The 24,971-nt window shown below is 41.5% G+C and overlaps 5 protein-coding genes across 5 annotated transcripts; 2 read left to right on the top strand and 3 right to left on the bottom strand.

Moving 5' to 3' along the window:
- Positions 1–4,459: 4,459 nt before the first annotated feature.
- On the top strand, positions 4,460–7,833 carry ctbs (chitobiase, di-N-acetyl). Its single transcript, XM_084473459.1, has 7 exons — positions 4,460–4,613; positions 4,995–5,133; positions 5,411–5,619; positions 5,954–6,125; positions 6,217–6,314; positions 6,564–6,725; positions 7,195–7,833. The coding sequence occupies exons 1-7, from the start codon at positions 4,485–4,487 to the stop codon at positions 7,378–7,380; spliced, it is 1,095 nt and encodes a 364-aa protein (XP_084329585.1). The 5' UTR covers positions 4,460–4,484; the 3' UTR covers positions 7,381–7,833.
- A 115-nt stretch (positions 7,834–7,948) lies between these two features.
- Positions 7,949–12,604, bottom strand: spata1 (spermatogenesis associated 1; the record flags this gene model as incomplete). The annotated part of the gene is made up of 11 exons (XM_084472927.1): positions 7,949–8,113; positions 8,368–8,466; positions 8,768–8,943; positions 9,161–9,286; positions 9,574–9,633; positions 9,996–10,056; positions 10,846–11,058; positions 11,854–11,907; positions 12,008–12,125; positions 12,259–12,365; positions 12,545–12,604. The coding sequence occupies 11 exons, from the start codon at positions 12,602–12,604 to the stop codon at positions 7,964–7,966; spliced, it is 1,224 nt and encodes a 407-aa protein (XP_084329053.1). The 3' UTR covers positions 7,949–7,963.
- A 491-nt stretch (positions 12,605–13,095) lies between these two features.
- Positions 13,096–14,210, top strand: gng5 (guanine nucleotide binding protein (G protein), gamma 5). Its single transcript, XM_084472452.1, has 3 exons — positions 13,096–13,260; positions 13,504–13,645; positions 13,977–14,210. Exons 1-2 carry the CDS (start codon positions 13,180–13,182, stop codon positions 13,627–13,629), a joined length of 207 nt encoding a protein of 68 aa, XP_084328578.1. The 5' UTR covers positions 13,096–13,179; the 3' UTR covers positions 13,630–13,645; positions 13,977–14,210.
- Positions 14,211–14,288: 78 nt separating this feature from the next.
- On the bottom strand, positions 14,289–18,622 carry rpf1 (ribosome production factor 1 homolog; the record flags this gene model as incomplete). Its single annotated transcript, XM_084473317.1, has 9 exons — positions 14,289–14,710; positions 14,916–15,042; positions 15,206–15,387; positions 15,649–15,731; positions 16,489–16,642; positions 16,909–17,004; positions 17,966–18,046; positions 18,204–18,260; positions 18,368–18,622. The coding sequence occupies 9 exons, from the start codon at positions 18,620–18,622 to the stop codon at positions 14,669–14,671; spliced, it is 1,077 nt and encodes a 358-aa protein (XP_084329443.1). The 3' UTR covers positions 14,289–14,668.
- Positions 18,623–18,628: 6 nt separating this feature from the next.
- dnase2b (deoxyribonuclease II beta) lies at positions 18,629–24,965 on the bottom strand. The gene is made up of 7 exons (XM_084473318.1): positions 24,831–24,965; positions 24,460–24,622; positions 24,091–24,169; positions 22,235–22,396; positions 20,747–20,947; positions 19,960–20,278; positions 18,629–18,733 (listed from the first exon to the last, which is right to left on the bottom strand). Exons 1-7 carry the CDS (start codon positions 24,935–24,937, stop codon positions 18,718–18,720), a joined length of 1,047 nt encoding a protein of 348 aa, XP_084329444.1. The 5' UTR covers positions 24,938–24,965; the 3' UTR covers positions 18,629–18,717.
- Positions 24,966–24,971: the final 6 nt, after the last annotated feature.

The following is a 24,971-nucleotide window of genomic DNA, read 5'->3' as shown; positions in this document are numbered from 1 at the left end:
ATGATGGCAAAGAAAAGTTGAAGACGACAGCCAGGTTCGAGAGTGTGGGCCAAAAATGAGGGCACTGGTGTAAGGACAAAAAGGAGTAGTTTTATTTACTCCAAAACCAAGGTCTCAAAACAAATAAACCAAAATAAAACCATTAGTTAGAAAAATAAAGCAATGTTCCAAAAAGAAACGACTGGCTGCAGCAATCAGCATAGCATAGCACCTTCCCCCCAGCCACAAAATGAGACTCCCCTTAAATAAGCCAATCAGTCCCAGGTGGATTGATTGGGCCATACCAATAACAAGGGGAACTTCCCTGGCCAAGGCACCTTCTGCCCCCTAGTGCTCCAGAAGTCCAAATACCACATTAAATATGATGTGAGGGGAGAGACAGTGAGAAGGGATTTTCACATTCTCACATGACCGTATATGACCAACAGTATGACAGTATGACCAACAGTATGACCGTATGACCAACAGTGTGACAGTATGACAGACAGCATGACTGTATGACAGTATGACCAACAGTATGACTGTATAACCGACAGTATGACCGTATGACTGTATGAACGACAGTATGACTGTATGAACAACAGTATGAACAACAATATGACAGTATGACAGTATGACCGACAGTATGACCATAGACTGCCAAGGGCAGATTGGAGTATATTTTGAGAAATATAAGTCTTTCCTACGTGGAGGTATGGTGAGCTTGGTAAGTATGGTAATATGCATTGGTATGCCTTAAAAACAGTTTTTTCCGGCAGTTAACATATCAAAACAATCACCAACCATGTTTCTAAAGCCTACTGTGTCAAAATCCACTGTCAAACGGATGTTTGCGAAATAACATGTGTACCCCTTTAAGGCCCAGCCTGCATTGTAGAGAGGCCATGGTTCAGAAGGGAGAACTTCAAACTAATGTTTTTTGGTTGTTTTTTCACATATAGTCTTCAAATTTGACATGGGTATACTATGGAATCTCCTCTTAATAGCCACATTCAACAGCTGGGCCTAGGTCTTTTGGATGCAATGTTGGAGCTGTTTAAACGTGTTGTAGAGCTGTATACATATGCATGTATTTCACTTTAAAATATATATCTCTGCCGTCTTTTGCCTTATTGCTATTATTTCATCACCCTATAGTCCCACAGTGACCGGGTACATGTGTAATATATCCCAATGGTCTGACCATATGGGTTGCAATGTGAAAGTTGTTCATCATGAGAAATGGTGCATATACCAAGTTTCATACAAATTGCACCTTCCTAGTGGTAATGGCAGCCTGTTGAATTCCTGAACTTCAAGGCCTTGTTATAGCGCCACCTATGTGTTATTCTGGCCCATCTTTTGATTCCTTCTCGTGTACGAGTTTTGAAGCGGTCAGTACGGTGATTAGCTGTTGAGTGCCGGCGGTCTCCGTGAAACTCATTCGCCACTTCCCACAAACGAGCCCACTAAATCAACGAAAAATAAGGAAATAGCCTAGGCTACAAATTAAGTCCTATCAAACAGTTATGGACAGTGCAGTTAGCAGAATACACGCACGATGACAAGTTTGTGCAGACCACGATAATGACGTTGTATGCACATTAAAAAGAGAGCCAAAGCAAACAATAAAAATACGTAAATTGCATTATATCAAGGAAGTAATTAAAAGCACCCTGCAAACTATTATCCAATGAGCATATTTCCAGCACTTAAAGTTTGGGCGTAGCCAGAGATTGTAATTAAGGTGCGCCTGTGAGAGTTTGGGTGGGCTCAAGTTCACGATGATTTACCGGAACGCTGTTAGAATAACTGCTGCAAGTGTCCAGTGGAAGCCAGGGTCCGGAGCGATCGATACGACCATCCTGAAAGCAGCCCTGGCTCTCCACTAAATCACTCCACGCTGTACATGGGGGAATGAAATGTATGGATATAATCGCAAAATCCAATAGGGGGGTTTCCTTCACAGCCCCGCTTCTGTGGTAGCGAATGCGTGGACCTAGACCGGTCACTACGCAGTCCTAGTGCAACGCGCACCGGTCTCTGTCACATTTTGCTTTAAATCGAAAGAAATCCTTGTAATGAATCAATTCTGAAAATATTTAGGTGTGCCAGGACCACGCTTGGGTGTCCCAGGCACACCCATGCACACCCGTGGCTACGCCACTAAACACTTTAAATATCAGCTCATACCGCCGTTCAAGTCCTCCTATCATGATGAATGAAGGAGAAGACAACGTGAAACGCAAGCGAAAGCCCAACTGGTCCGACTCCCGACTCCTTACTGAGCAGATTAACTCAATACAATAAATGATCTTACAATAAATGATTAGATAGTAATCATAAGAGTAGTTATAGGCCTATTATTTTTTACTTTAACCATTTATTTTTATTTCAAATAAATAATGATGATTAAAGTGTTGTATTAGGCCTACTATTAATACATGAGACAAATAATGATGGGTTAAGTGATTTATTTAGATTTATATATTAAATAATTAAGGATGATTAAAGGTACATTTGTAACATTGCCCCCGTGTGTTTTAACCATCACTGATGGTTGCGATATTCCTAAATCGTCGTCATTGCAAAGTTGCATTTTCCCTGTTGCTGAATATCGGAGTGTTATTCACTAATTCCACAAGAATTCCACACAAACAAGTTTAATACCCTCACGATTTTGCCTATATCGCCTTATCAATTCACAGTCTTCCATTGTCTCCATAACATTTCGTCTCGCAGCCATTTTCCGATTCTTTGTGAATAGGTCTTACTGAGTTAGGAGTTCTCTCGAGGACTTTAAAGCTCTCCTAGACTTAGATGCTACTTTTAGGCCTAAAATACTTTGTGAATTGCTCTTAGTGAAAAAAGTTAGGCGTCCTAAATTTAAGACTGACACGCCCATTATGTTTAGGAGTTACTCCTAAATTCGCCCTACTTTTAGCCCTAAAATTCTTTGTGAATACGGCCCATGATCTACTGCAGCAAACAGAATGGGGAAAAGTCATTTTAGTGATTTTTAGAGAATATTTGAATATTGTCAGTTATTAAATGCATACTATTTCCATATAAAATGTTTTTTTCCGAAAAATCTCACCTGTAGTAGTTAGAGCATTGCAAATATGATCTACTATAGCAAACAGAACGCGGAAAAGTCATTTTATTGATTCTTAGTGAATATTTTTTATGACTAAATTCATACTGAAACGTGTAATTTTACTAATTTGCAGACGGTCCCTAACGTGGACCGGCGAATGACGGTAGGTTGACAATGTGGAGACGCTGTTTTCTGGTAAAACTTGAAATCGTGAGGATAGTTGAGTAATCTTATAGTATATAAAAGTATGATGATGCTATAAGCTACACTCTTTAATTACGCGGACACTGCCGTGGTCTCCGACTAAAAGCACAGATAAAACCGAATGTCAAGCCAATATCGAACATGCGGCTAACTTTTACCCGCTGGTATAGCCCGTATACCCATAAAGAAAGCTCCAGCATTTCCGTATGCCCACTTAGAAATGCGCAATGACACGTATCAATTTCGATAGTGGCGGAAATTCTGTTAATTTTATGAATGAAAGTATGACAGTTCTGTCACAGAACGTACATACTTTCATCCATAAATTCAACCTGTGCGCTGTCAACCTCAGCTCGACTAATATATCATGAATCAACTCTCCTTACTACTGGCGTGCAGGTTTGAGTGACAAGTCTGATGGCCCTCCCTCGCCCCTAATTACTATTGGACAGGCTATTGTTTTTAACTATATACTATTGTTTTTAGCATTTAGCTTCTACCGGGAGTACACCCGGATATGTAGCATTGGCAAGCACCTAGCTTCTAGGCATATAAACGGTGGTCCCCACAGACAAACGCTATAAGTGTTTACATACATTTACACTTGTGTTTTATAGTGGTTTTCATGGTTTTCGCATTTATTGTTTCTTTTATAGGGTATTTTATTTTATTGAGTTGTAATTGTTTGACAAATTACCAACTCTTTTTCTTGTCTCTAAAACTCTAAAACTTTATTGCACAGGACAGACTCAAGTATCCCGTCGTCGTCTCCTTCGCACATTAGTATCGCGCCAAGCTGGCGACATATACAGTAATACAGTGTTTATATAGCCAACAAGTATTTATTTATTGATTCTTTATAGTTTATTTGATGCTAGTGCCTAATGGTTATTTTAATTTGACTGTTTAATGTCCTATACACTGATGACAATATCGAGTGTTGAATAATCTCAATGACTTATGGTGGTTGTAGGCTACTGTATGCGACAGTGAGTGTGGTGGTGGTAGGACGGGTGTGGAAGAGGCTAGGAGGGAATCACAGTATACCCACTACAAAAAACTAGACTACACCACTGCTTTCAGCCATATCGCCCAGGCCTAATTTAGGCAATTTCAACTGTCCAACATTGCGCTCCGTATTATGCGTGAGTTGATTCGTCACGTGACTAGTTTCCTCACATCAGCCTACTCTCAGCGAGTCATCATGACAGGGTTTAAAATGTTGACAATCTTCATATTTATTTCAACCATATGTCTTGTTGCCACGACCGACGTTTGTCCGTGTGAAAGCCCGGATCTTTGTCAACAGATTCGACAGGAAAGAGACTTTGAGGTTGGCTGCTTTTGTGTATCAACATTCAACAATATATAAATCAACCTCGGTATGCGTTCAGAAGCCAGATTAAAGCTCCGCCCACTCGCCCTATTGTGACAGCAGACCGGAACGGGTTACTTACAATTATATCCAACACACTGACGTTAAAACGTATGCGTTAAATTTATGCATGTCATTTATTTATTGTTATTGCTGTATAAAAATAGCCTGTTTAAACATTACGATTTTTTACTTTACAAAATATCACTATCAGTACGACTATAGTACGGAAGAGGGAAGTGTTGTTGGGGTGTAGGCTTTAATACTTGCGTTGCGTGTGTGTCTGCCTTGTTGTGTGTCTGCAGTTAACGGGCATATACGTTTCCTCATTTTGTGCAGGTGTTTGTGTTTGATGTGGGTCGAAAAGCATGGCGATCTTATGACTGGAACATTGTGACAACAGTGGCAGCATTCGGAAAATATGACTCTGAACTCATGTGTTATGCACATTCCAAAGGAGCACGAGTTGTGCTCAAAGGTAGAGTAACCATCAGCATCCATGTGTCCTATTTAATTTTTTTTTTGCCAACTAATATAATTTAACAATGAGATAATAATAATAAACAAATATTGCCTTCAGATTTACAAATTGTATCCGTTGGACTCCATTCTGCTCTAGAAAACACATTATCTTTACCTAAATTACAAAATGCATTTTCTGGTGGGTTTGCCATGTCCTCAAATGAAAGAGGTACATAAAAATGCAATAATTAAATCTTATCACGCAACCGATACAATTCTCCTAACTTTACAAGGTGACGTGTTCCTCCCCTATATTGTGGACCCGGGCAACAGAACGGCCTGGATTACAGAGAAGGTGAACCTGGCCAAGATTCAGTTCCTGGATGGAATCAACATAGACATTGAGCATGCAGTGGAGGCTGGTTCTGCGGAGTACCATGCTCTCACAGCCCTGGTGAAGGAAAGCACAGAAGCCTTCCATAGGGAGATTCCTGGCTCACAGGTGAGGGGGCAATAAGTAAACCACCAATCAACGCTTATCCAATGACAGCGTTGTGCAGATACTGAAGCATAGTAAACGAATAATCAACCTTTTATTTCTCTGTTTTCTGTACTATATTTGTCAATGCTTTCTGGCTCGAAAAGCATATGTGTCTTATCGTTGTTAATGTATTGTCGGGGCAGGCTAGTGTGAGGGCTAGGGTGTTCGACTCCCAACCGAAAAGGTCCGGGGTTTCATCCCCAATGTCCACAGACCTTGAGTGAGATGCCTGACCTCTCCTTGTATATTAATTCACTTTAAGTCGCCTTAGGGTCTTTTACTTTCTGACCTTTAGGTCTCATTTGATGTTGCATGGTCGCCGGACTGCATAGACAAGCGTTGCTATGACTACGTGACTATCGCAGAGTCCTGTGACCTGCTGTTTGTGATGTCCTATGACGAGCAGAGTCAGATCCTTGGGGACTGTATTGCAATGGCCAACGCCCCAGTGACTCAAACCCTTAAAGGTACGCTGTCCCATACATGAATGTGCTTTTAGTTGCTGAAACCAAATCCCTTATTCATTTAAAGGGTAACCTGGAATTATGATTTTAATAGGTTACTACAAGTATTTGGATCTAAAGATAGACCCCAAAAAGCTGGTGATGGGAGTACCGTGGTACGGTTATGATTACTCATGCCTCAACTTATCTCAGGTAAGACATTTTCCATTTAACGGTTCTAAATTAGACAGCAGCCCTACAGAGAAACCACAGTCATGGATTACTCAGTGTCCTCTAGCTATCGATAGCATTGTGCATCATTGGTGCATAGTAAGCACCTTTTGAGAATGGTTTCTGTAAAGTAAGTAATGTGAGACGTTAACATGGTGCAAAGTTAGCATTGTGCATGGTTTGCAAGAGGGTAAATAAAAATGGGCATGGTCATGTCCTGCACCACGCTAGGACGGCGTGTGCTCCATAGAAAAGATCCCGTTCCGTGGAGCCCCCTGCAGTGATGCAGTGGGTAAACAGCAGACCTACAGCTGGATCATGAAGCAGGTCAACAGCTCCCTGACCGGCCGACTGTGGGACCAGGGGCAGCAAGCTCCGTACTTTAACTACGAGGTAGGTCTGGTAAAAATGCCCCTAGGGGATCAGTCTCCAATGCGTTCAATGTCCATAATGCTACGTTTAGCTCTGAACTTCGCCTTTGTTTAATCTATATTGGATGAAAAGTTTGGGTTGACTGCATTCTCGGTTGGCAGAAGAGGTTGTCCAGCACTGGATTATTTAAAAGAAATTGGTCCTTCAAAGTTGTCAGGGTGTTTTACACAAAACCTTTAACAAAACCTTTTCTGGTGATGGTTTGTAGTCTAGAGTGCCAGTGACCTTCTACTATGGCAACACCACAAGAAAACACTACACTTTACAGATGCAATATAAATGGTCCTTTTGAATCCCTCTCACGAGTGGTAGAATTGTCTAGCCTAATTAGCATCACAAAACATTGCTGTTGTTAGTGTCTGGCAGCTGGCTTACAATGACGTTCTTTCGCTTTTTTTATATGTATATATTTTCATGTACATTTTCTCAGGACCATGAAGGACAGACCCACCAGGTATGGTATGATGATCCGGACAGCATCTGCCTCAAGGCAAGCTTGGTGAAAAGCAAAGGGCTGAGGGGTATTGGCATGTGGAACGGCAATCTCCTCAACTACATTGATGAGGCTGCCCAGCAACAGAGTACAATGATGTGGAATGCTCTTGTGCAATGCTAAATGGGCCAAATTTACACCTGCCTTGAATCTCCTGGCATCCGTTGCCAAGTCAGTATAATCTTTTGTGAGGTTGGGATGCCCAGCGGTTTGTTCCAGGAATATATGTTTGTACTACAAAGTTGATTCTGTTTTATTGCTGTTTTGGATTGCAGTATTTCATGTCGGGCGTCCCACTTGAATCAGCCACTTGGAAACGCAAAAACAAATGTAGCTTTTAAGTAGAGAAATATGTTTCAACAAGTATTTGCCTGAAGAATTTAATTAATAAAGTTTTGCTGTTGAAATAAGCATTTTTCAGGATTGATGTAATGAAGAAACTTAACATTTTAAACACCTTTCACAATTTATATTTAAAATGATCAGATACAATATCAAACATTACTAGCAAATACTAGGACCACATGAAATTATAAGCATGTGTAAAGTTCAATATAACTTGATATCAAATCCAGTACACAGTGCATATTTAAATACAAAATTGTTTAAGAAAGATGCACCGGCTTATATTCACACAGAATTTGACATCCCACTCATTTTTTTTGTGCAGCTAAAATGTGTAGAATTTCCAAACCTAAACATAGAATTAGCATCCAGTTTTCTGGGCGTATGGTCTGTTCCGTGGGATCTGCCCAATAGGTTGGGAGTTCATAGGTCCAGTGTGAATCGATTGGCTCTTTTTCTGAGCCAGCTCAGCCTTCAGTGCCCTTAGCTCGGTAGCAGCCTGTTTCCTTAACTAGAGAGAGCCAGGACAGGAGACGATGTCAACCACTTTGTTTGTTTGATATCACTTTCATTGGTAACTAGTACCTAATTCATAGAGGGTGTATGTTTATGCAGTCACAAAAACAATTATCTAACTTTTCATTGCAACATCCAATTGTTGCATTTTCATACATTGGTTTTCCCTTTTTGCGGCTTCAATGCACATTTGATACTATTGGGTGTAGATATATCTATGATGAATGAAAATAAACAATAATGATGTACCCTTATCTCTGTGATAAGTTTCATCTTGGCATCTTCTACTTGTCTTCTCAGGTTGTCAATTTCATGGCTCTCAGTCATGATTTGAATGATGAGTTCATTCTAACAGATGGAATTATGGTTAGTGAGGTTAAGGATGTAACAAGATGCTAATAAAACATGATAAAATAGACATGAGGATTTCACTGCAGAGTTCAAATTTCAGTGTGAATTATTGAATTCTAATTACTTTAGCTAGAAAAACTATTATTGGATAATCATGTCAATTAAAATTATAATTAATTTACACATTTTCTATTTGGCGAAAAACGTAACTTTAAGAATTTCTCTTCTATCGCTGATTTAGGGATGTCTAGGGAAATTACAGGAATAAGCTGAATTAAGGAAGACTTCATCAACAGACCTTTGTGGAGGACCTCCCCTGATGTCTGTTTCGGCCTCTGCCATCTCTGGCCTGTAGCTGGTGCAGGAGTTTATTGTAAAATGTCTCCAGTTCCTGACGAAAATTCCTCAATGTGTCTTCCATTGGTGCCGTGGCTTTCTTTGTCTCAAAATACTTCTTTTTCCAACTGTCACGAGCTTTAGTGTGGTGTTAAAAGGGGGGGGGGAAGAGACACTTCAATATTGATTTATGTTTTAAGTTATTTTTGGATCAATTCTTGTTATAATCTTAAATTGTCCCAAAAATTTCTGCAGCCCACATTAACGTAACAATTATTTGTTGTTCCCCGAAAGTTTGGCAAAAAGACACTGCAATTACGACATGCAACAAAATGAAGTTGCTACTTCAACTGACCTTGATTCCTACGGTTCCTGTTTTGGGCCAATAAGTCTTTCCCCTTCCTCAGCAGTTCCTGTCTTGTCCACTCAAGCTGCTTCCTTTCTTCCCTCACCATCTTGATTTCCTCAATAAGTTCATCTCCTTCAGGCAAAGAGATACAACCTATGTCAGCAACATCCTTGGTGTTTAAGAGCATCTGTTTTGGCACTGTACTAGCCCATCATCTCACACATGGTACTGTCCACCCCAATGTACGTTGGCTGTATCAGCCCACCTGTTGGTTGGTTCATTTATCATACATGTAACAGAATTTAAGATTTTGAGATGGCTTGTAATTCCTTTTAAACATCCCACCTGGTGATAAAATAGCAGCCCTTTAAAGAGTCCAGTGCTGTTGATCCAGGAGGAGGACTGAGACACTATCTTACTGTTATCCTGAAGAAGCGGGCTTCCGGCTGGGGCGTTTGTGGCGAGGGTCAGATCAGAGGCTGGAGGTTGGGAGCCGTATTGTATCATAGGCTTTGAGGACACTCCCAGACTCTCTGGAACCTCACATTATAAAAAGACAAAACACGCAAAGTGATGCAACATTTGGGTTGAGGGTGGCTTGGTTTTTCGTCATGGATACGTCTGGTCTTTGTGGTGTTTGACCACGTTACACATAACCCACCTCATTGACCGGGGAACTTGGTGAATCGCCAGAGCCCTATTGTAAAGGCCTGGACTTTACAAGAGTCTGGAAAGCTTGTTAAAACACTTGAGTCTGGTGTTGTCGTGACAACTCTGCTTTTTTAATAGACTAAACTTTAGACTACGTTGTTGAGGTCAAATAAAATAGGACATCTTGTACCATTGGTTTCGGCTTCTTCCCCGCCGTCATCTTCGTTTGTAAATCTTTTGATGGTCTGAGCCTGCAATAATCAGACATCTGTGATGAAGCGTTGAGAAACGGTGGTTTCACAATCCAGTGTACTACAGTAGTAGTCTGATGTTGATGCAGAATTAGACAGGCCATAATGGTTTGTTGAGGAATAAATGTTAGGAGCGTCTACGAACAGCACCTGTCTGAGGAGAAGCCTGACTGTCTGTCTTCCAGGGACTCTGGTAGGCCTGAGTCTCTGGTCGGTCTGGAGGTCAGCTTGTCTTTCTTACAGCCTGTTGTCTCTTCTCTCCCAGGGAGGCCCTTCACCTGGGCTGGATCACCATCTCGTAAGGGGTTCAAATGTACAGTAGATATGGTAGCAAATGGTTTTATACACGTTTGCTTGTTTGTCTTGCACTTTGCAAACATATATTAATAAGTCAATTATGTGCTGCAGGGTCCGGTTCAAAGCATTTCATGCTTTTGAAATGCTAGATTTCACCAAATATTTGGAAAGAAAGAATATTCAGGCAAAAGCTTATCTTACCGAGCGACTCTACGTCGTTAGAAACATGTAGATCGGTTTCCGATCAATAAGATATACATTTTCTTCACCTTTACTTTGTGTATCATGCGGTGACCTGCTTGGATTCTTGCACCTCCTCCTTTGACTCCTCTCCTCTGCCCAGTCAGCCTTAAGGGAGAAGCCCCCCTCCCCGGCATCTTCTCTCGCTCCCTCTGTGGAACAGCAACTCTCCTCCTCCACCCCCTCCTCATCTCCCTCCTCCTCCTCCTCCTCCTCCTCCTCCTCCTCCTCCCGCTGCTCCTCATCGTCTGCCACGCCGGGGGTCTGGGGCAAGCGTCGGGAACCCTGGGGGATCATGGGGAACTTGACGGGGGGTCCCTTGGTAGTGGTCCCAGGGCCGGGGTTGTGGGGATAGTAGGCCTGGTGGTCTGGGGAGCTGCTGCGGGTGTCCAGAGTGAGTGACTGGGAGCAGACGCTGCCAGGGTTCTCCTCCATGGCTAGCAGGTAGAGCTCTGGTTGAGCGGCCTGCGGAGAGATGGGATAGAAGGGCAAGCACATTACTTTGGCTTCACATCATATTTTGGCTTTAGGCTTTTTTAAAGGTGTCATATTATACCACCAGGTGTGAGTGTCACACGCTAATCACACTCACACCTGGTGGTATAATATGTCACCTTTAAGCTAAAAAGGTGTTAAGATAAAAAAAAAAGGCTAAAAAGGTGTTAGTTAAGATAAGATGATGGTACTTAATGAATTCCAGATGGGAATTTTGGGAGCAGCACAGAAAATGCACAGGAGGATAAGTAGTAGAAATATCAGAACAAAAAAAAAGCTAGATAAAAATAAAACAATCAATACAGAAAATATATCCGTGTAGGCCTCCACAATACGAGCAGTAGGCATGCTATGTTTGGATCCGGGATCAATCTACCTCCTACACAGGCCTTTATACTGATTCTGCTGATTGAAACCATGTTTCAGTTCGAGTTATTTCTGAATGAACAAAAGCTGCCAATTATGAAATTGTTCAAGTAATTTAATGTTTAAGATAAAGTAAAAGAAAATACATTATTGAGTATATTGGGATACAAGTTACTTTTGCAATTGAACAAAACTATTAGACTATTGAAATATTTATTAATTGTTTATTTTAAGTTGAATTGTGTACAATGTATTGATGTTAATGTAGTGTAGGATGATAAAGTTCGAGGTAAATAAAGTAGTTTACGATACATTTTAAAGGTCAAAAGAAAAGGAAAATATTGTATTTGACCTTGGCCTACATCAATTTGGTAAAGAAAGAAAAAAAACGATACCTACGTATGGTGGAGCAAATGTTTTCACCTTTAGCTCCCTCTCTTGTTCGTGTTTGACCTTTAACATAGAAGAACATATACAGCTGTGATATTATATAACCTCTTTAAATTACTCAAACGCACACAGAAGACCATCCTTTGAAGCACATTCTACTCACCACTGCTAAACTGCGACCGACACATTTCAGGAAGGAGAATTTGTCCACCCTTATTTCTGGTCCCAGAAAAATGCCAAGCTCACTTCTTAGATTATTTAGGGTAATATCGGGATATACTCTAGAACCAATAAAACAGTAAAGGTTATTATATTCTCACTCAAATGCTTCACCGTCAACAAAACTCTAAAATGGAAATATGTGTGTACGGTCTTCTGATTTGCAATTATAGCCCTACTGTTCGCATTTCTTACCTGATAAAACCTGCAGATATGAAACTCTCGATGGCCTCCGCGGGCACTTTATTGAGCTTTCCATTCCACTGGTCATCAGGCACATAAAGCACATGGAGCTCCACCAACTAATGGTGTAAAATACATCAAGTTAACGTTTTGAAACATTTGGATGATTCACTGCCTTAAATATCGATATATCTTTGTCTTTGTTTTGTAATGTTATTTTTTACTAACGCAAATTGATTCGTCTTAATTTGCGAGAAACCCTGCTGTTTCTTAATCCATTATAAACATGTCCACATACCTTGCTACTTTTTGGTCTTTTTTCCTCGAGATATCTTATTGACTCGCATGACAATTCCATTATTGACTTGATTTAGCATACATACACACAAAATATATAGGCTATATATATATTCATGTGTTCGTTAAAAAAAAGTAACGATTGATTTCCGTGTGGAGACAGCTGAAGAACTCCAGTGCAAGAAGAGCAACTGGAGCTTTGCTTTTCTCAAAGGAAAAGAGGCTGCAAAGGAATGGACTTTATGAGAGAGTGCTCACAACGGTGTTGCCTTGGTGCTCATGACAAGTCCAGTGTATGCATGTGCTAAATCTCAAACCCTTTTCCTGAAATAGCCTTTATATCCTAATGCAAAATGTCGTTTAGTTTGAACTTTCAAAAGAGACATTCAAAATAAAAAACTAACATTCAAAAGATCCCCAGGGCTTGATAAAAGCCCAGATATTCTGAATCATTAATATTACATCGCATGTGTAAAGGCATTTGTTCCACCAGGGGGCGCAGTGGAAATAAGCACACAGACTTTACGCATCCCAAATAAAAATGACCGGAAACGCAACATTGAGGAAGGGAAGCGCAGAACCGCAGAACAAAGTTTTCTCTGTGTATGATTGTCTGGCACTTTTAAGTTTCGAACCATGTCGGGATCATCCAACACCATGGCAATGAAGAAAGTGGTTCAACAGTTGCGCTTCGAGGCCAGCATCAACAGAGTAAAGGTACGGTGAAACACAGGGCGCCTTTTATTTCACGACGGTCCAACAAAGTGACGATGGCGACCTGTGGCTGTTTGCTAGGGGTCTCACCACCTTCACGATCATAAAAATGTGATCCCTTAGCCAACTGTTTCACTCAGTATACATCTTGAACGGTGTGTACATCACGACTTTAAATGTATACATGTAAAAAAAAAAAAAAAAAAAAAAAGGTAATCTAATTGTAGTCTGTGTCTATGTCCACAGGTGTCTCAGGCCGCAGCCGACCTGCAGCAGTTCTGTCTGCAGAACGCCCAGCAGGACCCTCTCCTCACGGGAATGTCCTCCAGCACGAACCCATTCAGACCACAGAAAGTCTGCTCCTTTTTATAGCCCACATGATGCCTTTGTGAGTACCAGTTTATTCTTAATACGTTCCTTGAATGTTTGAGTACACCATGTAGGCTATAGCAGTTTTTTTTGTAAGTGGACACTTCACCTCAAATATAACAGCTGGTGTATGTATATGTTGAGCTTCGATAGTGAAGCATGCTGTGTACTAGCAAATGTTTTACATTTCCACTAGTCATACTGTGCATTTCCGTATACACTTTAAAAAAAAAAAAAAATCCCATTCCTGTCCTGAACTTTTGGCTGGGACAGTCATTTCCCATCTGGGATTAATAAAGTACATAAATCATCTTTGACATTAACAAAACCACCAACGTCCATCTGTACAGGTTTCGGACTCCAGGGTGCCTTGACGTTCATCAGAACCTGCACTATGGACTTGATTGTTACGAGTGCCAGGGAATTTGGGGACAGCCAACTAACTTAATTTTTTTTAATAACATCTAAATATCTCAAGGTGCTTATGAGACCGGTCTTCACCCAGTTAGTAGCAACTAATACCATAAAGTGTGTTTTCATGTGTGCTTTCTTTCCATATATTTGTGAATAAAATACAACATTCCAACAAACCTGTATGTAGAATTTATTTTTTGCACAAAACCATATTTACAAACAGGTTATTTAAAAAATAACTCAGACAGTTTAGCTATGTATGGGCTAGTAAGTCTAAGGGCCCAGATCTTTTATCTGATTTCACCATTTTGACTCAAACACAAGCAAACCATGCTTGCGTCTGTGCAATTGCCATCCACAAGATGCATGTATTTGTATAAATGGTGTACATTGACTCTGCCCATGTTTCTGTTGACTATTTACCGACAGGGTGAGACATGCCAATCAAAATGATGGAGCTTGACTCCCATCCTACAAAGGACATTTGACCAGGAAGGACATCACAAGTTAAAATACATAACTACTGGTTGGGATTACATGGCAATTGTTCCCCCTTAAACCAGCAGGAGCAGTTCAATAGGAGACCAGGGACTGCCTTTGTGACAAAGGGCAGCATGTCGCTACGCATTTAGAGGACAAACTTCCTTCTGCAGGCGTCCACCTCATGACGCTGGAAAGCAAAGCGATAATGATGATTAATTCAGTTGATCTGCTTACATGACAACATAACAAGTTATTATGTTGACAGCACAAATAGTAAAGCTATCAAGACATGTGTTGATGGAAAGGGACAAAGATTCATATTGGATTTTCTATATAAATAACAAAAGGAAATTTACTACAGTGACAACCGGTGTTAAAACGACAACCGTTACCTTGAGAACCCACTCGTACTCCCCAAACTTCGAGTCGAAGGTGCCCTTCTGTAGCGAGCGCAGTTTGAGGGTGAAGCGCGGCCCCAGCTCTTGGATGCCGACCCGCTTCTCGTTCTTGAAAATATACCTAATGAGCAAAAGGTTGGTGGTAGTTTAGCCAAGGGCTCAATAGTAAAGCACCTCTTAAAACACTGTTTTAAGAGTTACAATATATACCAATACAAATCAGTAAAAACAAACCAAAAAAGGTTTCATATATAGGTGCATACAGATCAGAGAGAAAGACCTACCTGTGAAACCTGAAAAAAACAAAGTCTCTCTGGTTGTGGAAGGTCGCGACCTGCCGACCCACAAACTGGGGGTCGTGTGGGAAGAGGGCGGCGAACATACGGCCGATGCCGTGACCTAGGCGGGTGCTGAAGTTGTTCAGGATCACCTCTGGGGTGTGTTCGGTCGGCTCTTTGCCTCGCCGCTGAGGACGGTAGAGCGCAGTGTTTATAGCACTTCACATCAATGAGAATATATTGCATTACTTATATTTCCCTCCCCGATCCAGAAGGTACTGGGTTGGGTTCATCCCCAAATGGCTGCACAGTGCTTGTAGGCAGTCAAACCCTACCTTTTTTTTTTCTTTTATGAAATGCATCGACATTTTCAATGCAAAGTGTAGAACAATAGTACAATAGAAACATTTTCTGGAAGACCGTAGGATTAATGCTTGAACATTACTTGCCTTCATTTCCTTGCGTAGCCGTACACTGCTAACCTTGAAGTGAGCCGTGGGTCCGTCAGGGAGATGACAGAGAACCAAGCCATCTTTGTATTGCAGTGAAGGACAACACACTTAATAAAGCCACAATACTATTCAGAGAGTAAAATCATTATTGCCAGGGAGCCAGTATTTCATACACAGGATCAAATGTTATAATTCCTTGTGCCAAGAAAATCCAAGGAAAACACATATTCAGAAGCCCCTGCCCAAACCAACCTTATAAGCACGCTGGCCACTAAGCTACCAACCAAAGGTGAAAAACACAAGACAAATGGCCCAACTAACGGCAGTATGCAGTATGCAGCATTTCATTGGGGTTATCAAGTGGGCACCCTCTTCCACCGATGTTTCGTTAAGTTAGGCCCACGACACCTCCTGAGGGCTTAACAATGAAACCAGCGTCCTGGAGTCACCCCCCTCTATGCTGCCACCACATTGCCACATTTAATACATCTAAATACTCTCTTTACTGTATCGTACCCCTAGCCCTACCCCTAACCCTGATCAAACAAACAGAAGTGCACTTGAATCTAACGACCTTTAACTCACCATTCAAACATATATGCAGTTTGAAACTAGAGTTATAAGACACATAGTGGCTAGGGCGTCCACCTTAAGTCACAAGGGACTGGGTTCAATCCCTAATGTCCACAGCTTCATCCCCTACCTGCTCCTTAACGAATGACATCAATGCGAATGGATCGAAGCGTCTGCTAAATTACTAAACAAATAATACTCCACAAGTAGTAGAAGTAAAAGGTCTCAGACGAGTCTTTAGTGTGAAATAGTCTTAGAGGATACTGGGCATCTTGCGGTCCTCGTTGATGACCATGAGGTACGTAAAGCCCCTGGAGACACACTGGGGGATGACCCTCTTCAGGGCCAGTCCCCTCCTGTAGTAAACGTGGGCGTCCGGGATCACCGTGGCCAGCTGCTCGCAGAACCGAACCGTCCTCTGAAAGATGCAACCGAAAAAGGCCAAGAGGATGACTCCAACAAAGTCAGTATCGAGAAGCTCCACTGGTATGAATGAGCGATTAGAGGAGGAGAATTTGGAGAATCTGCATTACAGATTGGAAAGTTTGTTTGTTTTGCTTATGTTTATTTCTCATTGCTGCAGTTATGTACATGTCCCTTGCTGTAAATGAGGGAAACCTCGATGCCCTATGAGTGTAAATAAAGGTTTGAAATTAAAAAAAGAAAGTGCTGAGAGCCACTCACCCCCCTGGGTCTGTCCGAGGTTGTGATGAGTACTTTGGGGTTAGTCAGTTTGTTGAAGTATGAAGAGAATTCATCAGTTCCCTCATCAAAGGCTACCTGTAAATTAGAGTTGACAACTTTATTTATATAGCACTTTTCATACACAAGGAAGACTCAAAGTGCTTCACATATAAACATTGTCATACAATAAAAGAAAATAGATAAGTAAAAAGTAAAATAGATAAAAAATAAAGGCAAAGTTTAAAAAAACATTTTAGAAAGGCAGAGTTAAAAAAATGCATTTTAAAAAGTGAGAAAATAAAGGCAAAGTTACTAATAAAATAAAAATAGAAGCATTGTAGATTTAAGATTTAGCAGAAAGCTAAAGCAAACATAAAAGTCTTCAGTCTTGTTTTAAAAGCTGTCAGAGTTGGGGCAAGTCTTAAATCCTCAGGGAGTTTATTCCAGCTATTTGTTGCATAGTAACTAAATCCTGCTTCCCCATGTTTCGTGTTGACTCTGGGGATAATTAACAGATTGGTCTCAGAGGATGTTAGTGGCCTAGAAGGCTTATGTAGTGGAAGCATATCAGTTAAATATTTTGGGCCTAAACCATGTAGGGATTTATAGGTTAGCAACATGATTTTAAAATCAATTCTCTGACATACAGGGAGCCAATGTAATGATTTAAGAATTGGTGTAAGTTTTTTTTGGGAGACCTGTAAGGAGACCGTTGCAGTAATCAAGCTTGCTAGTGATAAAGGCATGTACAAGTGTTTGTAAGTCTTTGGTAGACATGAGCCCTCTAAGTCTTGCTACGTTTTTAAGGTGATAATATGCAGATTTAGTAACTGATTTGATGTGACTGTCGAAATGTAAATCTGAATCCATGATAACCCCTAGATTTCTGGCTTTAATTGATGTTTTCAGGGACAGAGAGTGAAGGTTTTGGGTAACTTTAAGCCTTTCGGTTTTAGCACCAAATACAATTATCTCGGTTTTGTCCTCATAAAAATAAATGACACAGCACAACATTGAGACAGAAAGAAGAGCAACCATACTAATAATACCAATTTACCTCTTCATCGTCTGGGTCCACTGTGGTTTCGTCGTACACTCTCTGGTTTTCTATAGTCTTAGGGACTTCCTTTGGTGGTGCCTGGAAAAAGAGTTAATCGTCATTTATGTTTGATGTATTAGATTCCACTGATTTATGGTGATGGTGACATAGTTGTTATGGCTGTCAAATCTTGGAGAAAAAAAGACCACCCTCTGTGATGACTTCAAACACTAACAACGATGATCATGAGGCTCACCTTGTCACCCAAAGCCTCCCTCTCCTTCTTTCTCGTTTTCTTCACTTGCATCTTTTGCTGAAAATTCAAACACACACAGGCAGAGATCAACCAGGGATTTATCCAGGAACCTATCGAGTAACCATGATCATTCACCCATTTTTGACACATCAGTCCAATTTTACCTTTCGTTTGTCCTGTTTGAGTTTCATAAACATCTGATGTCGACGCTGTTTATTCTTGATTTCTGAAAGGCTGAATGTCGGTGGAAGCATAGGTTCTAGTGGCGTGAGAACAGGTTTAGTCTCCACCACTTCCACATCGCTAACGTTGCCATTCTCCTGGTGAGGAGTCATCTTTTTCCTTTGCATTTTGTTGTTCATTTTGATGTTCTTTTTCTTGCCTTTAAATTGCTTTAGGGGTACTTCTGTGACATCCATGTTGTCAACTACGGTGTTTCTTCTTTTCACGTGTGAGCTGTGATGGCGCGACTACTTCCGGGTCAGGAGTTTTGGCTGAATTGTTTGGGTGGTTTTTAACACATGCGCCATCTAGTGGTATGGATGAGCATGTGACAAGGTGACTTTCATGGGGGCATTTTATGCACGACAGAAATAATAAACTTGATGGCTTCATATTGGTTACACACACACACACACACACACACACACACACACACACACAGAAACATAATCTATTGTCTTGTAGTATATGTGTAGTACACGTGAACCTCCTAAGATTGCGCAATTTGATTGGTTCGCTATGGATATTGGGCGATATCCCAAGATTGAGATCTCAAACTCGGGATATTTTTTTCATCGTGTAACGGTCGTCTCGTCACCCTAATAAAAACAAATAAACCGCTAATAAAAACAAATACATCCCGGCCAAAAATGTTATCTTGTTTATTTTTGGAGTGTTCACGTGTAGTATATACTAAAACAATGAGTTAAATATTTACTAGTTTATATGATCATGTATACTGGTTGGAGATGTTTCCAGTAGGTCGTGTAGGTGCAGGATATAGTCAGTATACAATCCAAAAAATAACCATCAAATGCATACCCATATAGGGAAATGGAGAAGTAATTTAAGTTAGGCTGATTCACAGTGGCGGTTCTACACCAGTTTTAATGGGGGGGCCGGGATGGGGCAGGCTTTAGTGTTAGAGGGGCACATACAGACGTACATTATCATTGACGCAGACTCCTCATTCGGGGGGGCCACAGGGGGGTCCGGACTCAGAGTTACGGGGGCACTGGCCCCCCCTGGCCCCCCCCCCTAGAACCGCCACTGCTGATTCAGTGTACATATTTATTTAGGAATCTCATGATAATACACATTGATGATAGATCTATATTGATAGTATATTGCTGTGCTGTGCCTTGACTTCATCAAAATGTCTCAATTGAGTCTTCTATATATCACTATCTTAAAAAACATTGGAGATTGCTCAAGAGTGCTTCTGACAATGGACTGTGACAGTACTGAAAACAATGATACGCCCAGAGTTCATATAGAAATGCAAAGGAATATAGAAATAATACAAAAACATATCACAAAAAAATACACGTCTGGGAATGATACAATATTGTATGTATGTACCCATCTAACTACAAATAACAAAATCTCTCTCTCTCTCTCTCTCTCTCTCTCTCTCTCTCTCTCTCTCTCTCTCTCTCTCTCTCTCTCTCTCTCTCTCTCTCTCTCTCTCTCTCTCTCTCTCTCTCTCTCTCTCCCCCATCACTCTCTCTCTCCTAGCTAGCAGCTCTCATACCGGGACACCACCTGTCTGAAGGCCTTGTATATGAAGGGGTTCCGGGTGCACAGGAGTCCCCCTGCCCGTAAAGCCTGGGCCCTCTCCCTGTTCAGGTCTCCCACGCAGGCCCACTGGTCCTCCCATCTCGCCGACACACACCACTTGGAGTGGTCATGCCGGGACTGGAAGAGGGTGGGCCCTGGGAGACACACCCTCTGGACGTTCATGGCGTGGTGGGCCAAGGAGCAGTTGGAGGGCAGCTCGCTGGTCTTCCTCTGCCATGACTCCACCAGGAGGTCGGTCCCCAGCTCCTGAGCCACCCAGCCCGCGTAGATGTCTGGGGAACGGTGGGTAAAGAGGGGGAGTGGATGTTTTTAATTTTTTTAATTTAAACTTTAACTTTATTTAATCAGGAGAAGTTTCATTGAGATTAAACATCTCTTTTACAAAAGAGTCCTGGCCAAGACAAGCAGCAGCACAGTTCCACAGTTACAGACCATAATTTAAAAACAACAGAGAACATATAAATGTGTGAGTATCTGTGCTCCATTTTGGAACTCAATGTTATTTATATACATGCAATATAGACTGCAGACAGAAGCAGAGGACTCCTGTATTAAAACTATTGAACTACATTGTAATTCAAATTGTAATGTCGAAAATCAGCAGCCAATACTGCACACAATGATGATGGGATAGAGGGAAAGATAGAAAGAAAGAAGTAAAAAAAGACAGACAGACAGACAGACAGACCGAAGACAATAAATAAAGTGAAAGGGAGAATGAAAGAAGATACTTTCCTTACCATCAACAAAGCATTCCGATTTGGCAAAATGTACAAACTCCTCTCCTTTCACAGAGAGAAGACTCTCAATATTTTTACTGGATGAGGGTAGGGGAAACTTGGAGCCTTTACACAACTGGGCCAAATCCGCAAAGTCGTCCAAGAATGAGGAGGGCACTGAGCAGTTATACACACGTGGAATGAGGTAGACCAGCTGCCGTGCTGGAGAAAGGGACATATTCAACAACAGACGAATAGGCATCATTACTACACGTGGGGACCGGCCACAAATAAATCAACATTTATTCATATATAGCATTCTATTTATGTTCTAAAACAATCAATAGTACTAAAATATATGCATTTTTTGTGTGTCCTTCCTTTTTAACATTTCTGCTACTCTACTTTCAGTTCATTTCAAAACTGAAAGTGGGATTACAACAATGTGGTATCAAGATAGTATCCATTTTTATGAACTTTTATGAGGGAGATTCATAAAAAACTATTCAAACAGTATGTATTTCATCTCTAGGAACGAAGATTGGTAAGATTGGTAGCCACAAAATTAATTTCATAAAACCAAGAAAGCAATACCAAGAACACTTGTGGCTTGTGTTATTGGAAATTAATATTTTTGCATTGTTTTTACAAGGTACCCAAACCTTCCCTCCAGGCAACGATAGTTTGCCAGGGGCCCTTGGCTCTCGAAATTTACTGCACATATCCTATAACCAAATATAATATACATTATAAGCCTATTATTCACTTTGACACACAACAAAGAAAGAATCTCTTGTAATCTTACAATGGCCCCAAAATATTATTCTCCAATCATACCATAAGAATGGATACTCGTTCACAGATTGATTTAAAAAACGTCTACTGCATTGCCAAAAGCCGCGACGACGCGGAGAGGTACATGTCAGTTCATGTACTGGCAGCTGTGTTACTGATCATGAAATGAAAGAAGAAGTAACCAAAAGGCAACGTCTGTAGTTTCACCAACTTATTATTTTTAGTTATTTTTACCCATCTTAAAAAGGTAGTCTTTAGTATTTAGCGACAACGAGTCGGATAGGAACGCTTCATATTTTCGCTTCATATTTGTCCGGTTGGTGATCTGCAAGCCAGTATCTACTAACAGCAAAGACCAACACGTCCAGCCCCAGTAAACAGCAAAAAAGGGTCTGGTAAGATTCAAAATGAACCCCCCTGTAGACATGCCACTGTAGAAATAAACTAATCTCAATCTGAAATTCACTTCACAAATTCACGCGAATAATTTTATTTTTTGGTAGAATATCTCAAAACAAAACAGGAAACAAAGTGTAATTCCGCCCCCTTGCAGTTTTTGGTTTACGGCCCAGGCTCTGAACCATCTCCACCCAGAAGTTTGCCGTAACATTCTAGGACCACTGGTTGCGAGATAACCAATTCTGTAACATCTCATCATTTCATATCAGTGTTAAATATGTGATGCGTGGCTGGGCAGGCTGTCATTTTACTCACCTATTATGGGAAACTGCCCATACTTGTAGGTCACGCAGAGGGCAGTTTGGCCATATAACTTTCCAGAGGACGGGTACATGTAACCACGCTCTGGGAAGTAGGGGAAGTGGGGGACACTGTGGGACAGCCAGAATCCTTGAGAGTGGTCAAAGAGCAGCACTCCTGGACCATGCACAAAAACAACTGTGGTTCAGTGTTAACAGTAAACCACACATCCATAGGGGAGCACTCGTATGCACACCCAAATCATTCTCTGCATACACACGTGCTCACACACGTGTGCACACACACACACACACACACACACACACACAGGCACGTGCACACTCCCACATGTATGTGCACACACACAGACACAGACACACACACACACACACACACACACACACACACACAGACACCCCCCCCCCCCCCCCCCACACACACACAGGCACGTGCACACACACACTCCCACATGTATGTGCACACACACAGATACAGACACACACGCAGACAGACACACACACACACACACACGCGCACGCACGCACGCACGCACGCACGCACGCACGCACGCACGCACGCACACACACACACACACACACACACACACACACACACAATGACCCAGTGATGTGCTATCCTCACATAGGACACTAAATAAAGTCAACAGCGGCAAGAGAGAGATGACCTTTGACTCGTTTCCTCCCCCTCAGCCGCAGCATCATATTGGTCAGCTTCTGTTAGCTAAACCATTGATCTTTCATTACTTTCGTCCCATATAATGAGGTAGAGGACCTTCCACGACCTTGTGTGTAACATGGACAGGTCAATGGCTGCATTACTGCCCTTATCAAATAAAGGGGACACAATGCACTCTTGCGGGCCCTTCATCTCTTGATGCTTGTTTACTTTGGGTCAAAGCTGGGCTGGTTTGTTCCGAGCTCCAATGCTTATATAATGGCCTTGGTCATTTGCAAAGCAGTCTATGTCTAGTTCAGTGGTTCCCAACCTTGTTTTCAAAATATCACAAACTGTAGGTAAAGGCTCATAAAAAATCTTGTTTTCATGGATTTGCATTGAAATGGAGCAAGCACCTAGCCTAGTCCTAACTAGACCTTCGTACTCATTTCATTCATACCGATGGTCTAGAACTGCTATAGAGACAAACGATTTATCACTTGAAGGCGGGTGCTGTTGAAGTTTAAAACCTATTGGCTTTGCCCAGTGCCACTCCGGATCTGCCTTAACCAATCGCTAACGTTTGGTCATGACGTATTTCATGCTTCATGTATTCCAAACTCCTTCACCACTAATGGAGCCAGCTGGAAAATTAAACTTTTCCCGAATCCCGTGGGAAGAAGCGCCACAACATCTTGACCACCAACAAAACTAAGCAAAGCCTGTTCCTGCTCCGGCTTTAATTTATCTATATTCGGCAGAGTTTCCACAACAGACCGAATAGCTTCTTTCTCCATGGTCTTCCTGCTGCTTCCTGGTATTCGTTTGACTACAACTGAAACTCGCGTACGACCTGTACGTCACTGTTCTCAGGCCGTGCCTCCTGTTCGCTGATTGGAGGGACAAACTAGAGGGAAAAGAAATCGTTCAAACATACAGCACTCCCAGATCTAGTACGGGAAATGAAAATTGAGCGGAAGTACGGAGGCAGGCGGAACCAGGCTAGCAAGCACCCAAGCATTACATGGGATAATTTAAATAGCACTAAGTATATTGTGAACAGGGATTACTTTCAACACATATTTTCACTCACTAGCATTGTCACTAATATGGGTTGAATCCCAACACATTTCAGGGCATCAAGCATTGCCTTAAGCCATGTCAGTGGGCCACACTGGTTTGGAACCACTACCTACCTTTTGTGTGGCCATATCCTTTGCGGTAATCCATGTCGGGGGGTCCATCATTGTACATGGCATAAACTGTGCTATTAGACTGAGGGCCACAATAGTTGTTGTTATGTACATTATATATCTTTTGAATTCATATCATATCATTCATTATATTTATAAAGCCGTTTTCATTTAATCAATTTCCAAGTGCTGTAAAAGGTCTTAGGTAGACCATGCAAGAGGGGCTAAAACAATATATCCTGTTACTAGAAAGTAACTAAAACTAACCAAATACCATTGAGTATAGACACTATTTATGAAGGTCTTCAGGCAATCTTGAAATGTCCACACACACATACACACGCACACGCACACACACACATACGTCCTCACCATGTAGGCCTGCCCTAAGTAGAGTTGGTTCAGAGTGAGTCCTATGGCTCCTTCACTGGTGTTGACAGTGAATTTACTTATCTGCCATGTTTCTACAGCGGAGTCTAGGTACATGTACTCCAGCCCACTACCAACCTCTCGAGGCAACTTGTAGACCACAAACCTTTAATGACAAGACACAGCCATTTGCATCTACACAATGCTGACAATTGTGCAGAAAAACTGTCTGTAATGTTTAGATCAAGGGTATGAGTTTTGCGGTGAGGAAATTGAATTTTTGGTCACATTTGGAATATTGCCATCTTACAAATCATAAGGGTACATTCCTGAGACTTTTAACGCATTGAAATAATCCATGTCCGTCAGCTTACCAGTCGACAGGTTCCCCGGCCTCATTTCTACAGGTAACGTCTGTCCTACAAGCTGTGAAACACAAAAACACAATTATAAGTTTGCACTGTGTGCCACATGATTCCATCCTCAACAATTAACATGTGGGACTGAATGACATG

The sequence above is a fragment of the Micromesistius poutassou genome (genome assembly GCF_964030765.1).
Source record: "Micromesistius poutassou genome assembly, chromosome: 9".
NCBI lineage: Eukaryota > Metazoa > Chordata > Actinopteri > Gadiformes > Gadidae > Micromesistius > Micromesistius poutassou.
Note: the sequence above shows the minus strand (reverse complement) of the source record. Positions and strands in the feature narration are given on the sequence as shown.